The sequence below is a fragment of the Dipodomys spectabilis genome, unplaced genomic scaffold, assembly GCF_019054845.1.
Source record: "Dipodomys spectabilis isolate Male_0828 unplaced genomic scaffold, ASM1905484v1 ptg000089l, whole genome shotgun sequence".
Taxonomy (NCBI): Eukaryota; Metazoa; Chordata; class Mammalia; order Rodentia; family Heteromyidae; genus Dipodomys; species Dipodomys spectabilis.
Genome location: NW_024870766.1, coordinates 7,697,635 through 7,714,980, shown reverse-complemented (window position 1 = coordinate 7,714,980; position 17,346 = coordinate 7,697,635). Strand labels below are relative to the sequence as shown.

The window sequence follows — 17,346 nt, the reverse complement described above, 5'->3', positions numbered from 1 at the left end:
AATGCCTACTATTAAGATTGTTATCTGCTGCTGAGTTTTGTCAAACAAACTGGACTACTTTGATAGTTCAGTGAGGGATTTTTTTGTTTACAACAAATACACACATTTAACAAAGCAAAAAAAAAAATCTGCAGTCGGGTGTGGTGGTGCATACTGTGATTCCAGTACATGGGAGGATCCAAAGAGCCTGGACAATAAAATATGAACATTTTGGGAGAAAAAAAGAGATTTCACTAATAATGTATAGTAATCCTCAAACTTCCTTGTTCTAAATAAGAAAACAAACAAGATTTTTTTTCTATTTATTCTGGGTAAAGTGATATTAGAACCAAAACTCCAGCAGCAAGGAAAGCAACGTTTGCTTCTAAGGCCAAGTCCTGATGCTGAGCACAAGCCTAGTAGCTGGCCTTGGTGCTGAAATGTGAAGTAAAATTCCTTTGGAGTCTGAAGAAATAGTTTTCAAATCTGGCTGCACAGCAGAATCATTTATATTACAATCATATATGCCTGGACCCCACCATGCTCCCTTGGTTCCAATGAACCTGATTCCTAGATCAGGATCACCAGAAACCTGGATTCTTCTTAAAATTTTACCTTTAAAGACCACAGACAGAGATGGGCACTTAAAAATTTACCTTTCAGGACCATAGTGAATGCGTGGAAATAAAATTCAGCACCTCATCTTTTCTATCAGCTCATTTCTGGTAGGAAAATGGCTGGTAAAACTAGAAGCACACACCATGATTTGGATTTATATTATTTTTGTTTAGTGTTCTTACTTTTGTCTTTGATTTTTATTTTTAAAATTACTTTGTGTCTTAAAGTCTTAGAAAATCTAATATATAATATATGGCACAGATCATCAGAAAATGTATCATATATGAATTAAAACCTAACTTAAGAATCTTCTTGGCATCTCTGAGATGACCAACAGACCCCAAATTGTAGGCTTCTTAACTATTTTACAAAAGACCATTTGAAATTATATGCAGGCCTTAATCATCTATGGGAAACACCAATGCACTGACAAGTTATTGCTACCATAGTATTAAAATATATGCAAGTATATGTTAGTCACGGGCAACTTACCTAAAAATGTATCTGCCAGAATTATGGATTGAGATGATAAAGCTGCTCGGAAACCCTTACTTTCAGATGGAATAATAGTCGACTGGCATACAAATGCTCCTACCAAATTTATGTAATCATCTGACCCTGTAACCATTTCCTTTACAGTAAAGTCAGATATGTTATTGGTACAGAGCGCCATCTTCTTCCCCTAAGAAAATAAAATCATAAGTGAGAGGTTTCCCAAGCATCAGTCTCTAAACTGAATCTCAGTTAATAGGCCACTCTAGTAAAGTGATGGCTCTCTACAGCAGAGATCCTGATTTAATGGACCTGGGCTGAGGCCCAGGCATTGGCATTTCCTAAAGGCTCCTATGGTTATTCCAATGTTTGACCTGGACTGAGACTTACTGCAGTTGTTCCAGATGCATTCATCCTCCACTACATGTGTCATTTGTTTTAGATGAAAGCCATACAACCCCCAAAAACAAAGGTCATCTATGAAAAGTTCAATTCAAAGAATAGCATTCAAAGAAACCAGCAAAATACAGCTTCATAGGCCTAAATATGGAGAAAAGTTTAAGGCTGAAGAATGTCTAAAAGCCATGTTATGGCAGAGTCTTGAATAGGATATCGGATTTCTAAACAGTAGTCAACACTCTCCTTACTCACCTACTCTGAGATGTAATGATAATGATAGACATGTTTACTTACACAGTAAATGGAAGACTTCAATTCAAGAGTTTAACTTTTTAAATCATTGCAGGTTAATTGAAAGATATCATATATGAAATATAGAAGAACATTTAAATACTGTGTTTATACTATAGACTCATTGCAAAAAAAACAGCATTTTCCATCGTTTTTACAAATAAATGTAAAAAATTGGCAAGCAATTTTATGTATGCATACACAGGCATCAGGTATAAAGATTTCGCTGCTTAATTTAACTTGCATTTCAAATATACAATTTTTTCTCCCCCTACTAGGCCTTCTCATCAAGATACAACTATATTTTAACTAAGCCTAAATAAAATTGTTGAAGCCAATGCAAATAATGGAAAACAGCAGTGATAAGAAAATTAGGAAAGGAGGGAAATAACAGACCCAAAGTAACAAATGAGGATAAAAGAAAGAGGACAAAGAGAAAAACAAAGGATGGGAGACAAATTATCACAATAGGAGAAAGAGGTTAAAATGTGATAAATAATGGAAGTGACCTCATTTGCTACCTCATGAAAATATCTTTCATATATATGTATTTACTTCTGAATTGACGGAGGGACTAACCAATCTAGTGAGTATGTAGGATCACCACATGTGAAGTCAGGACAGGACAAAGCACACCATGTAGATTTCATACAGCTTTTCTGTGGTACTAATGGCTCATTTATTTCCTTTAAACAAGTCTGGCTCAGATATCACTATGCGAACAATTATATAGGCATTTATATAAAGAGAGACATGGAGAAATGCTTTATTGTCTTTTCATAGTTGTTAATCATGTGTGTGCCACACACACACACACACACACACACACACACACATTCTTCTCAATCACAACTCCAGGTCTATAGAAATATTGGACATACAGTTCTTTTACTCTCTCATTAACAATATCAACATCCTCCTTTCCCCCACTCTGGAAGTGAATATCGTATTATTTATTCACAGACCCTACCTTAACAATTAACATTTGGCCCCACATACTTCCTTTTCTTCAGACAATAATTCTCTTGAAACTCTTTGTAAAACACACAATGAACAATATCAATTTAATAGTTAACTTTAGGTGCAAACATAACTGGATTAAGGAATGTCTATAGAACTTCTAAGGTGCTAATTCCACGTGGGTATTTGAGGATGTTCCAGGAGAACACCAGTCTGTGGATGAGTGGACTGGGTAGAGAAGATGGCTCTCAATTTGAGTGGGCAACATTTAATGGCTGGGGCTTCAGACAGAACTAAGAAGCAAAAGAAAGGCTTCCCTGGAGCTTCTCCTGGAGCTGGGTTACTGTTCTCCTACCATGGACACCAAAACTCCAGATTCTCAACCTCTGAGATTCCAGAACTTACACCAGTAGTGTCTCAGTTTTCAGGCCCTCAATTTTAGTCTGAGAATTATACCATTGGCTTCTCTAGTCTGAGGCCTTTGGACTTAGACTGAGCCATACAACCAGCATCTCAAGGTCTCCAGCTCACAAACAGCCTATGATAAGAACTCTCAGACTTGATAATCCTGTGCAGCAATTCTCCTAATAAAATCCTCTGATATGTATGGAACATATATAACATATGGTACATATATGACATATACAATATGTACCATATATCTCAATATATGATATATCATATATATCCTACATATATGATTTTATTACTTCCTATATCTCTTAACAAATACATAAACAACAGTAAAACTTTTCTCAAATCATAACTGGTGAAGGAGGTGACATTATCCAAATGCATTGTACTCATAAATTGACATTGCAAACTGTGCAACTTCTTACAGATGTATTTTTAATTAGGTGAGCTTGCAAAACCTGACCCACTTATATCCCATTTCCTATGAAAGATTGAAAAGAAGCCCTCAATGCACTTAAACTACAGCTCCAAGCCCTGCAGTTCAGATGACTGGATAAGTGCTTTATAAACTAAGACTAGGTGAGGTTGTTCCTGGTAGACAAAGCTGTCAGTATGACAATATGACAGGAGCTAACAGAGGGTTTTAACACAAAGCTGGCTTGTGAGATTGGTTGTTAGTTCCCATAGTAGTATTCATCAACACAGAGATATCTACTCAGAGCTGCCATAAAACTCCATCTTGCCGTGACAGCTAAGAACTCACCTCATGCCCACATAAACTGATATTGAAGAAATGAAAGTATTTTGTTCCTTTGGAGGTGAAGCTGGGACCATTCATTAACGAGCCCACACTGCTGAGGTTGCTGAAGTCATAGTGCAAACTCTGGTTCTCTTTTTCATGATAGAAAAAGCAGTCACTGTAGCAAACTGAGTGGTCCTTCATTTAAAGATTAAAAAAAAAAACAGCATTGCAGGAAATTATTAACTGCTACTAAAAAGTATGTTTCAGAAAGGCCTAAATGAACATTTTCAAAATTTTTCTTCTACTTAAGATTGTATCACTCTAATATAGAAGATTTCTAAATAGATTTTTCTAGGCAAAGGTCAGAGGATTCAAAAATTTTCCAAGTCAGAGAAATTTTCTGAAGTTGGTTTCTTAATAAAAGGTGTTTTTCTAAGAAATAGTAAATATTCCCTGTAGTGCTAGCTTATGCTGATAATTAAAAAAATTCTCATTTACCCTTGATACAACAGTAATCACTGCTTTTCAATCATTGGGAGATATGTCCAGATAGCTCCCATAGCCAGCCTATGGAAGGAGTTTACTTGTTCTATCACGGCAGTGCACTAGATACCAATTTTTAATATTTTGGAGAGGAATTCTTATTAGAATGATTTTCTTCATAATCTATGTCCCTCCTTCATAGTATATTCAGTGCTCAATAAATGTAAGAGAACTCACATTCTTTTTTTCAGAATAGCAACTTCAAGTTCCTAGAGATAAATGAAGGGAAGCCTCGAGTTTCCCTATTAAAAGGTACTTTGTTAGGCTAACTAAGGTGCAGATCTACTTACCTGAGTGCTTTTACTTCCAGGCCCACAGGGAATACAAGCTTCCTTGCCATAGACCTGATGTATGGACAGGTATGTATCAGGTGGGCACTCTTTGCACTGGTTTGTTTCTTTCTCAATATAGTGGCCTGGAGGGCAGGGGACACACGATGAACCCAATTGCTCAGAACCAAGGGCACAGGCATGGCATGAAGAGGCCACCCCATCAACTGCATTTGTGGTTGTGATAGAATAAATCTTCACCATGTCATTGATGAACCGTCTATTCTAAAAAGAAGAGCAGAAAGAATTGACTTTGCCTTGGAGCCTGTATTATGTCGGTATCCACGAAACAACCAAGAATATTATGAAGCTCCACAATGGGCATTAAGCATGTCATACGAGTATAAAGTTGAACACATTTATAGACTTTACATTTGGAGGATCTGTTTTACTTTAACAGAGGAACATTGTCTCTCATCACTGTTTAGTATGGCAAGGGTTGAAAAACCTTGGCCTATAGTTCCTTGGACTAGGAACTATAAAATCTTAGAAGACTAGGACCTCTTTTGCTCACACAATTACTGTGTAATATTTATACTGTGTTATGTTTCTAGCACCACTTTCTTGAGCCTTTTCTTTCCTCCCTAACCATTTTCCTTAGCCCTCCCAGCCAAACTCCTACCTCTACTGAAAGGATGTAGAATAGCACTGAGTTTTTGGGTCTCACTGAGTTTTTGCTACTTGTAACCATGAGTTAATTAAGACCTGGTTTTTAATCAGGCAATGAACATTAGTCCAATATTTCTAAGTGTTTTCAAACTACTTTATGCTTCTATCTAGGCAAATATAAAAAGAAGGTAAAGAAGTGGTAAGTTTTTATCCTGTGCTTGATCTCTCAAAATGGTTGTTTGAATCCTCTCAAAGAATAATTGGGATTAAGTACAATCTGGGGAATTAGTTCCCCACTAAAATTCTGAAGGGAGAAGAGAAAATGCACTATGTTTGCTGTCGTAGCAACAAAGCCACTTCTCAACAGATTTTTGCCTTGTTCTTACCCTTGGATGGTCATGTGTATGGAGGCCTACAAGAGTAGCAGTTCCTGCTACTATTGAAACATACAATGTGATTTACTTAAGGGAGTATTAGGCCTATTCTAATAAGAACAGTGAGGAAAAAAGAGAAATGAGTCTCTGTAACAACACATACAAAAACATTCTCTACAAAGAAATATTACCATGAAGAAAAGAAATCACACAAATTAATGACTCCTAGATAAATGTCAGATCCATGAGAGGAAAAAGAATAAGTTACTGACCTTTCCAATGTCTCAGGAAGTTTTAAATACACGTTTTTTAATTGCCACAATATTGTATTTTCTCTTTGGCTTTGATATTTGTATTTATATGGAGTTCTGAATAATTCAAAGCCACATTACACCACGCTATCCAATTTATGCATTATGATTCTTCCATAATGAAAGAGTTTTTATACTTCTCCATTACATAATCAAATGCCCAATTCCAAGTCAATAAAAAGCTGTCTTCTTTGGATTTCAGTAGTTACTTTGTCTATACCTCCACAAGGGGGCATCATCATTGTGTTTTACTAAGTATGTAAGTAGACAAGACAAGACAGACAGACAGACAGACAGACAGACAGACTGATTGATTGATTGATTGATTTGAACTTACATCTTGGCCTTGATTCGTTCTCTGGAATGCCCATGTAAATGTAAATGTTGCATTCTTGAAGATGATGTGAGTATATGCTTGCTTCTCTTTGGTTCCACCCCATGACTCCACTACATTGGTACTTTTTCTATTAATATCCTAAAACAATAGGGAAAAATAAATGCAACTTAAGCAGAGTCAGTATTAATCTATATATGTATACATTACAAATATATGTTTGTGTTTAAACACCATAGAGATTGTGACTATCTGCTGTGCATGTAACTCTATAACTTTCAAAAATCCTCTTAAGTCTTAACAAGCACCTTGTGTCCTTAGGAATACACTATATCAATGAAAGTGTCAACATAGTTTAAAAGATGTCTCAAACCAGAGTCTATTTAAGGGTTAGGTTTGTTTATTGTTTTGTGCCTATGTGTGATTCTAGCTTGGGAAATACACATAGAAAGAACATATTATTCCTCAAAGTCCTCAAAGAAAATTGTAGCATTCTCATCAAATAGACCAGTAGAGCAGCCTTCCATTTCTATGTCCTCACATAAAAAACCGAAATTCCCCTGAACTGTACTTGCAACTTACAGGTTCATCCAAATGCAAGCTAACTAGAATGTTATTCTTAATGTCCATGAAAAACTCACCAGCTCATATTTAAGTTCAGCAAGCTTGGATATGTGTAATATTTTATTTCTAATTAGCATTATTCAAGATTTAGAATACAGATTTTAGATATTCCCATCAATAGTCTATCATCCACTTAGCTACAAAGAAAATATAATAATTCAAGCAAATAATGTAATAACATCTAATTTATTTAAATGAAAATTAAAGCTAGTCCTCTGTGCAGAAACACTGATAAATGACTTAAGAACTTGGATGGGTTCTCATTTGTTATTTGGATGTTGACAAATCGTGTGCCATAAGCTAAAATCATGTGTCTTCCTTCTCCCCTATAATATAACGATAAGAATCAAATATATTATTAGGTAATCATATATGTTATAAGGGGCCATCTTGAGTTCATACCACTGATAGAAATAATGGAAACTTCTTGTCATAATTACAGAATCCCATTAACAAATAACCAAATAGTCATCCTTGTCTCCAAAACCCAGCTCAGCATGTACAATGTTTTACTACACTTCACAGTTCTAAGTTATAATACATGGAATTCATTACATTACTACAAATAATATTACCTTATATTTTGTAAGTATTTTTAAAAAACATTTTACGTTATTTAGTATCTCCAAAAGTTACTGTTTTGGGAGAGGCTAAAGGCAACTAGCATGTTCTGATACAAGCTAAAATCTCTGGAATATTTTTGCAAAAATAACAATGTTTTGCAAAAATAAATAAATAATGTGGACTAGTCATGGTGGCCTACTCTCATGCCTCAAGGCTTTTAAAACACAAACTGCTGTATCTCATTTGCAGAATTCCTCACTTAATAAATCTAAAATGGGTCTCTGAACATTGCAGTATAGCCAAATTAGCATTCAGGGACTGACACAGAATTGCAACTTCCAGTCCAGCCAAGAATAACAGTGTGAGCCATGGTCTTAAATACATAAGTAAATTAATTAATTAATCTTCAGTACAGAGGGGTAGGACAAGATTACAAATAAGAGTGATAAGATTCAAGAAACAATTCAAATACTATATTCTGATACAAGAAACAAGAATAGAATCAGAAATCATAAATGAGGTCATAGGACAGCTGAAAGCAATGAACAAACCAAAATGTAAAAGAAAAAAAGCAGAAAGCTTCAGGCAGGGTCTGAATTCATGCAGCCCCCTTCCAGGAACTGCATCCTGACAAGTGCTGCCAGGTGTGACTGGAAGACTAGAGTCTAAGCTTTCCAAACCATGATTTTCATAGGAAACATTCCCCAACATACCACACACCCACCCACCCCACCACACCCCCCCCCCCCACACACACAATGCTGAGAAGATCTGAAAACATGTTCTCCCCTTCCAATTCAGACAGAGTATCAGGGCTGGAAGACAAAGTCGATGTAGTAGAACACACAGAAAAGACAAAGAAGAAAAATAAAAAAGTAGAAACACAAGAAGACCACTAAAGTCAAAAACCTACAAAACATGGGCATAAAAGGAGAAGAAATGCATGATTAAAAAAACAGAAACAGGGCTGGGAAGGTGGCTCGGTGGTAGAGCACTTGCCTTGCATGCTCGAGGCCCTGGCTCAGCACCACATAAGAAAAAAGCTGGAAGTGGCACTGGGGCTCAAGTGGTAGAGCACTAGCCTTGAGCTGAAGAGCTGAGGGACAGCGCCCAGGCCCAGAGTTCAGGCCCCACGACCGGACCCCCCCCCCAAAAAAAAGAAAAAAAACCAGAAACATACTTGATAAAGGCAAATATTGAATGTTTTTTATCATATTCAGAATGTAGAGTTTTTAAAACATGAAGGACATGAGTGTAAATTCACATTGTTAGGGTCTGGACCAGGTAGGAAAGAGAGGGTAAAAGAAGAGAATGATGTGTCTAAAGGAGCTGGGCAATAGTGGCCCACGCCTATAATCTTCGCTACTCAAGAGGCTGACACTTAGAGGATCGTAGTTTGAAGTCAGACAAGGCAGAAAAGTCTGTGGAGTGCCACCTCTAATTAACCAGCAAAATGCCGGATGGAGGAGTGTGGCTCAAGTGGTAGAGCACCAGCTGTGAGAAAGAAAGCCAAGTAAAAGCACTAGGTCCTGAGTTCAAGCCATAGAACAAACACAAAAAATTGTTTAAAAGAGGGAGAAAAAATAAAGTACAATAGATAGAATGAATTTGATCAAATTAAATTATATGCATACATGGAAATACAACAATGAAATTTCTTCATACAACTAATATACACTAATTTATGAAAAACAAACATATGACTCTTATCCTCAGGATTGCCTCATTAACTGAAAGTGACAAAAATGTCACATAGTTAAAGTAGGATTTTTATGAATTCTATATGCATACACTAGATGATGGTTAATTTTATTTAAAGCAATAACAGAAAGCTTCCCAGAAGAGGTGAAGTTTGAGCTGCCCTTAAGCAGAAACGGGAGTTTAGCAGACAAAATAGCTAATATAAGTTCTAGATTGTTCTGGATTGGAATAGGTTAGGCATGGCAAATGCAAAAGGGCCATTTCCCATCACAGAAACATTAAGACAACAAAAGGGAGATTCATGGGCATAGCAAAGACTGGTGTGGTAAGAGGTGAGCTCAATAACTTAAAAAGCCATAGAAATGCCATGCTAAGAAAGTATGAAATACTTTCAAGGTTCATTAGTCCCCAAACTTTGGAATGTATCAGAACCCCATCTTAAGGTTTGCTTATATATTTCATCCAAGTTCCACTTTCAGTTAAGACTCTGGAGGGACCCTGAAATTTTCATTCCTACCACATTTTCAAGTGATGGTGTGGCTACTATGCCAGGGAGTACACTTTAAAAAATTGTCTCTACCTCTGTTATTATTGCATACAGGTTATTTTTAATAACAGCAGCACGTATACGAGAGTGGAACTGAAAGTAAAACAGAAGACAACTGAACATCTACTTGAGAGGTAAGAGAAATTTGAATTTCCATGATGGTACTGACTGTGATCTAACAGATTAAAGAAAAAGGAAAGAGAACCAGGACATCTGACAACTTAATGACTGGTGGTGGTATTACAGAAAATTGTGTTGAAGATTATCCATGATCCTTTACTATGTCAGTATTTTTTCATAACAAAATAGTTTGCCTTTGCCTAAGCTGTCAGCAGTAATAAATGAAATGTTGAAATTTCCACGTAGCTCATCTATCAAGGAAGAAATTGTTAATCGACTATTATCTAACTACTGAAAGAGCATTAGTGAAAACACAAAAAGAAAGAAGAACTATATAGTGGCTATAAATAATATTGAGTGGACAACAAACTTCTAACATCTACTTGAAGTCCTGGTGAAGTTGTTAGTTTTCCTCACGTTAGGAGTGAAAATTTAAATCACATATAGAAAACTCAAACTCTCCATGATCAACTAAAGCTCTCTTTCTGGACTTCAATTGCACAATTCTTAATGAATTTGGGGGAATATTTAAATGTTTGTAGAAAGCCCTAAAAATGTCAAAAAAAATGAGATTCTTCTCCCAGCTTGTATAAAAATTCACACCCAATGATAAACTTCAAAATCTGCTTTTCACTTACCACCATGAAATACAGAACACAATCGGCCGAACAGAGAGTCTCAAAGACAAATGTTACTCTTCCTAGTTCAGAACCTGTGGCTCCCGTCACAGAAGTTGGTGGCCTATGGGACACATTAAACAACAATTTTTATAGTATGTTCTAAATACAATTTGGATTAGATAAGGCCATTTTTCTCATCAAACTGAGAAAAGTCATGCTTGTCTCTTTCCCTAACCTGCTTTCTCCAAAGTGCAGCCCCTTCCCTCACCCATCTCTGACCTGTCCACACCCCCATTTACTGTAGATCTATGCACCTGTTATAACAAGGTTGACTCTCCTGCTGTAAATACTGTGCTATTCTTAAAACAAGAAAAAGATTCCTACTTGTTGAGAAATCAGCAAAATAAAATCAATTAATAAGTAATATGCTACTTTTCAGATGAGAAAAATTAAATATATAAGCCAAAAAGAAATCTCCCTAAACTGCTTAGATTAAATCATCTTCATGTAGCATCTAAGAATCATAGTTATTAAAGTGTTATATTATTGTTAAAATTTTCCAGGTTCATCTGAGGAACACACAACTAACACATTGAATCTGTAACTGTTGCAACAGACATTCTTAAATATTATATATCACCCTGTGACAACTTATTATGTACTAAGCACTTTGAAGAATTTGCCTAATATAATGGCAGCCCTATTTTATCTCTCTCTCTCTCCACACACACACACACACACACACACACACACACACACACACACACACACGTAGGTGTGAAGATTCTTATGAAAAGAACTCTTATGGAAAGAATTGATTGTCCTTACTTAAATCCTGGAATATGCAAATTTAAGATCAAGTAATCATTATCAGAACCACCAGCTCCACTCTGGATGTGATCTCCAGCTACCTCCCAACCTGAAAATAATAATAAATAACTTTCATTAGTGAAAATTTCATTCATAAGTTCCAAAAAATCTTTTTAAAACAAGGTAAAAATAAAATGTATAATAGTACTCCGAAGAATTCTCTGTGTGTGAGAGGGACAGAGACAGACAGACAAACAGAGTATACCAGTCCTGGGGGGGGCTAGAACTCAATGTCTGGGTGCTCTCCCTGAACTCTTTTGCTCAACTGCATGCTCTACATTTGAGCCACTGTTCTACTTCCATCTTTTTGATAGTTTATTGGAGATAAGCATCTCATGGACATTCCTGCCCAGACTGGCTTTGAACCACGATCTTCTGATTTCAGCCTTCTGAGTAGCTAGAAAACAGATGCCCTGCTCAAAATTCTCTATTTTTAAATCAGTTGTAAACCATAGGCAAAGACAGGCTTCCATATACCAATAAATACTTTGTAATTGTAACTATTTTGGATAAACTTTAATTAAGTTGAATGAATTAAGTACTAATAACTATGAACCTATAGACCATAGCACATTGGGTATTTCTCTTATGAGAACATTGGGCATATTGTTTAAATACATAGAATATCAATTAGTTGGATACACAGAATACTTACATACATAGAATATCAAGATAAGACAAGATCTCACTCACTGTGGAGTAATATGAGATCTGTCCTCTGAACAGCAATAATCAACATACCATAAACTGAAATCACCAAACATGAAAGAAGAGAATCACCCATAAAAACATGCAAGTAAAGAGAGTAAATAAAGGCAATATATCACATTAACACTTTCATCTCCAAAGAAAAATATCTGTTACTACAAGAAATACAATAAAGACACTGAGGAAAGGATTGTGATCAGTGGTAGACTGATGATTTAGCAATTCTTCAGATGTTATAATCAACAGTTTATAGCAAAGCATTCTTAAATACACCAATCAAGCTACTTATATAAAAGAAGCTACTCCTCTAAGAGAAATGCCGAATGCTCTCTTGTCTACAGGCTCATGTGGTTGAAATGAAAGAGAAACCATTATCAAATGCTCACCATAAGAATTGAATACCTATAAAACAACCTGGCCCAATAAGAAAAGATGCCTTCCATTGCAGAATAGGTAATATGGGAAGAATTTAGGTTTAAATACTGAAAGTTTGTTGTGGGAGTAAGAGATATAGCAGTGTTCCCAAAATAGAACAATCTACACTAAGGAAGGCAAGACTTTACAAATGTGTCTTTTACAACAGAGCATCAGAGAAGGCTAAAACAAAAGAAAAGAAAGCGAGTGGTAAAGGGCTAATAAAGGGAAGAATATGTAGAGGGAGCCACTATGCTTCAAGGGAAAACAAACATTTGTGGTGTTTCAGTATTGCCTGTTGTGTGGTACTCCAGTTTCCCTCATCTTTCTTACTTCTAAGAAATACAGAATACCTTGACTTACAGCTTTCATGTTATTTTTCCCCCTGTAAGCTTGAACCCAAGCGGGGAGCCTTAAATCTTATCACAGATACTGATAAAGGTGTTTAATAGTTGTCCAAAACATGGAAACTACCAGATTCTGAGACAAATTCTTCAAACCCTAATAAATTCCACCCAATACTCAGTTGTAGACACAACTATGTAGAACATTCTTTGTCCACTGTGCCTTCAACCAGGATGTGTTGCAGACCCCAGTGTCTGGAAGTTCTCTTAATACATATTCTGGACTAATCACCCTGGCATTTAGTTGTCCTTTCTTTGGAGTCACATACAACTCCAGTTCTGAACAGTTTAGGGAAGTTCCCTGTGGAAACTTATGTTACTGCTTTTAAAAAGTTTAGCAAACAGAATAGCTGTGGTGGTGGATTGAATGTCTCCCAAACTAGCCATGCTTAAATGTTAATCCCCAAAATACAGGAATAGGATCTTAATAGAAAATAGAAGACTAGGAAAAATCCAAATATGGACAAACAGACAGGGAAAACACCAGGTGACACAGCACGTAGTGAAGGAGGCCAGGTGAAGATGACGATAGAGATCACAATTACACTGCTATAAACAAAAGAACACCTGGGGCGAGCAGGGGCTAGAAGAGAGGAGAATAACTCTTCCCCAGCCTCATGGTTCTAGAGAAGATGGCCTGCCAACACCGTGATTTATGTATGGCCTCCCAACTTTGGAGAATACATTTATTTGTATTATTTTGAGGCATCCAGTTTGCGGTGTTTTCTGTTATGGATGCTGTAGTAAACCATCCCTGAGGAATGGCACCAAAGAGGAAAAAGATAAAGGGATCCAGTGGTTTGAAATTCTAGACTCTCAGTGTGAGAGAATTTCTGTCAGTGTACAGAAAAGCAATTAAACCAGAAAAGCAATACAAAGACCTTGAAAAGGAACTGGAGGGTGAATCTCAATCTGTCTGTCAAGGTATGGACCATCACTGTCTGAGAGAAATACATGAGTTTAAATGACCTAAGATTAGGCCACATTTCAAAAATGTGAAATTGTGGAATTCACGTATTTTGTTCAACCCAATGTTATCTTGATATGAAATTCATATAAATTACTAGTAGATATATAACTTGCAATGTATTTTTGGTACATTACTGTCCACTTTATGCTTTTTAAGCATTTCAAACTGGCCATATTTCAAGCACTTGATGGACTAGTGGACACCATTTACTACAATCTGTCTCAAGAGTATAAAGCAGAGATCTGAGAATAAGGCAGATTAAGGTTAGTAGAAATCCAAGAGATACTTTCCCCTAGTTAAATTATACAGAAAGTATTACAAAAAATGTTGATTTCAAAGGCATATGCTGTTAATAGTCTAACAACTATTTTAATTTTTACATATACCTTTTTTAGCTTTTCCCTTCATGGACAGTTTTACAAGATTATATGAAATGTTGTATTTTTCCATTCTCACTAACAGTTAATCCCATATTTTTCATGTTTTTTTCTATATGTTACATTTTAAGATCTATTTAAAATCTATTTCTATTTATTATAAAAATTTTAAGGACACAAGAAATTTTAACATGAAAACTAAAATCATTTCTACCATATTAGCCAGGAAAACTCAGCACTAAAATTTTGTATGGTTTCCTTTCACTGCCTTCAAAGTGTACATATTTTTATCTCACTGAGCTCTTACAAAAGATAACATTGTATATCATGGTTTTAGAAATTAGTATCATTGAAGAGGCAAATAAAAACTTAATCCACATGTAAATAATTAAATAATATTTTATCATTTGGATACCATTGACCCATATAATTTACTAAATAATTCATAATTCAGGAGTTACCTCCTGTGGACAATACATTTATTTTAATCATTTGTACTCTTCTTACCTTTAACTATTATAAATGAGGATTTATAATGCATATATTTTGGTAACTTTTTGTATTTTTTAAAAAGAATCATACAAAACAACTATTGTATCAAAATAATATATATTTCAACAAATACCTTTTGCTGTTATAACAATTTTGAAAACAATGTGTGTCTATAAGGAATATTTATAAAATGTAATAAACTAAATGAAAAAATGAATTGATTTCATACTTCACAGAAACCTCTCTATTCCAAGGGCTAGAGTCAACATTTTCATGTATTGATGGATATTCTTTCTATTCTCTATATTTAAATACACTTTAGGGTTTATTGTATAACTTAGTTTATTTTCTGGTTTTTCCAGTTTGCATTGTATTTTTGTTTTTCTAATTATATCAAAACATTTCTCCATTAAGCATCTTTTCTACATCTAATTTTAATTACTTAATAACACTGCATAGCCAATTGTAATTTCACTTAACCATAATCTACTCTTGAAAATTTAGTTTGTTTTTTACTCTTATTGAAAAATATATGTTAGTTCTTTCTCTAATTAATATTTCCTTGGTATAGATCCCAAAAAGTTGTTATTGAGTTATACAAAAGAAAAACTAGATGTTCTTGAAACATTGCTGCAAATTTAGATAACTGAAGTTTCTCTTGTTGTAAACAATGATCAAGGAACTCTTTCAAGAGTAATCAGAAACTTATCGCCAACCTTGCTGTTAGGCAAAATTCTAATACACAAAAGTTTACTTCTTTGTACCTGTTTCGCAACTGTGTAACATTCAGGATGAGGATCCTGATTCTCCCACGTGACACAATGAAGTCAGGCTAAACACTCCCACATCAACCCCATGATTATGTGGGAGACTGTGTTTTGAGGCAGCTATCCCTATACCTCTCAAGTTCACTTAATTTGCGCTTCCCAAAGCTGGTGACTGAACTATCCTGTCACACCCAAAAATGTACTAATCCGACCTTATTTGTAGGGTTCATTATACACAGTCAAAAACAACAAAAATCCTTGGGGAAAATAAAGTCTTACCTGTGTACTGTGCAGCTTGGTTTTTTGTGGGGAAGATCTCATTCATTCCCACATTGTCACCAGTTGCGTTTAAATCATTTAGTATCTCCCAGCCCTTAATTTTGTGAAAATATGCTTACCAAAAAGCAAATGATGCCCAGAAGAGCAAGGTAAAAGTTAGACCCCCAAGCCAAAAAAAGCAGGAATGTGCTTAATTTCAAAAGATGAAGTATAAGTTTTGGATTTTTCAAAAGGCTACATGTCATTAGCAAAATAAAGCAGTGTTTTAGGAAAAATAAACTAAACCTTGGCACTACAGCACTGAACTCTGCATTCTACACATTTGTATTTTTCCTCAAGAGCATTCTCCTTGCAACCCAATACTCACAGACACCTTTTTATACTCTTATTGCTCATTGGAATCTCAGTCCATATACTACAACACAGATTTTCATTTTTTAAAATTAATAGCTGAACATCTCTGGAAATCAGCCCAAATTGAAATTTTAGACTGAAAAAAGTAGTAAATCAAGTATTATCATGAGGATTACATCTTTCTATAAGTTCAAATAAAAGTTCTAAACAATCTCTTCTAGTAAATTAACATATACATACATATACATCTACAAACACACATATATATTAGCTTCATTTACTTAATACTCTTATTTTCTGCATTCATCTTAAATTCCTAAACTTGGAATTCAATCCAAGGGACACAGTTTAGGAATATAAACCCTTACTGTTAGATAATAATTATTACAGTTTTTCTTCTTCTTAAAAATAAATTCCTTAAAGATAGAATAATGGTTAGTAAAGAGATATGTGTCATATTTGATACATAGTAGGTCTTAATCTTTATGCACAGACATAAACTTTTATCATATTCTGTCCTATGATGTATACCTCACTTTCTGTTTCTCAGTCCTTTGTATTTTAGGTTAAGTGCTGATTTAACACATGTACAATTTAAAAACCAACAATCAAACAAAATATGGAGAAAGCAAGCTGACTGAAGTTACTAATAAGCTGATAAAGTCATAGAATGTATTTCAGTGTAAAGACCTACTACATAAAAGAATCACCTTAGAATAATTACACCTTAGAATATTTGTGTAATATTATATATATATATATATATTCCATATAACATGGTTATTCATTCAGTCCACAAATACTGTAGAATTAAACAAATTCAGCAATTGCCTTATGAAACTCGGCCACAATTTCAAGTTTTCAATGAGAGGTTCATGTACATCTTAGAGAGATCATTATAAAATTCAGAAACGTGGAATTTGAGATTGTTTAACCCTTCCCATGCCACAGTGTTGAACCAAATTAAGAAATGCTGACATAATACTGTTTAACATGGTAAATAATATAGGTTTTGTTCTCTCTTAATTTATTTATTCTTGTTTTTATAGATATAAATGGTGATTCTAGATATCTACTTCAAAATTTACTCCAGCTGGAGTAAATTACAGGCCAAAGCCTGTAATCCTAGTTCCTAAAAGG

The 17,346-nt window shown here is 35.0% G+C and overlaps 1 protein-coding gene across 1 annotated transcript in view; it reads right to left on the bottom strand.

Moving 5' to 3' along the window:
• Positions 1 to 17,346, bottom strand: part of Elapor2 (endosome-lysosome associated apoptosis and autophagy regulator family member 2) — a 149,432-nt gene that overhangs the window by 18,584 nt on the left and 113,502 nt on the right. Inside the window, exons 11-16 of the mRNA XM_042684677.1 lie at positions 11,400 to 11,490; positions 10,590 to 10,692; positions 6,399 to 6,536; positions 4,729 to 4,992; positions 3,917 to 4,090; positions 1,090 to 1,279 (exon numbers count right to left, since the gene is read on the bottom strand). Coding sequence (XP_042540611.1) covers positions 1,090 to 1,279; positions 3,917 to 4,090; positions 4,729 to 4,992; positions 6,399 to 6,536; positions 10,590 to 10,692; positions 11,400 to 11,490 — 960 coding nt within the window. The remainder of the gene's footprint in view (positions 1 to 1,089; positions 1,280 to 3,916; positions 4,091 to 4,728; positions 4,993 to 6,398; positions 6,537 to 10,589; positions 10,693 to 11,399; positions 11,491 to 17,346) is intronic.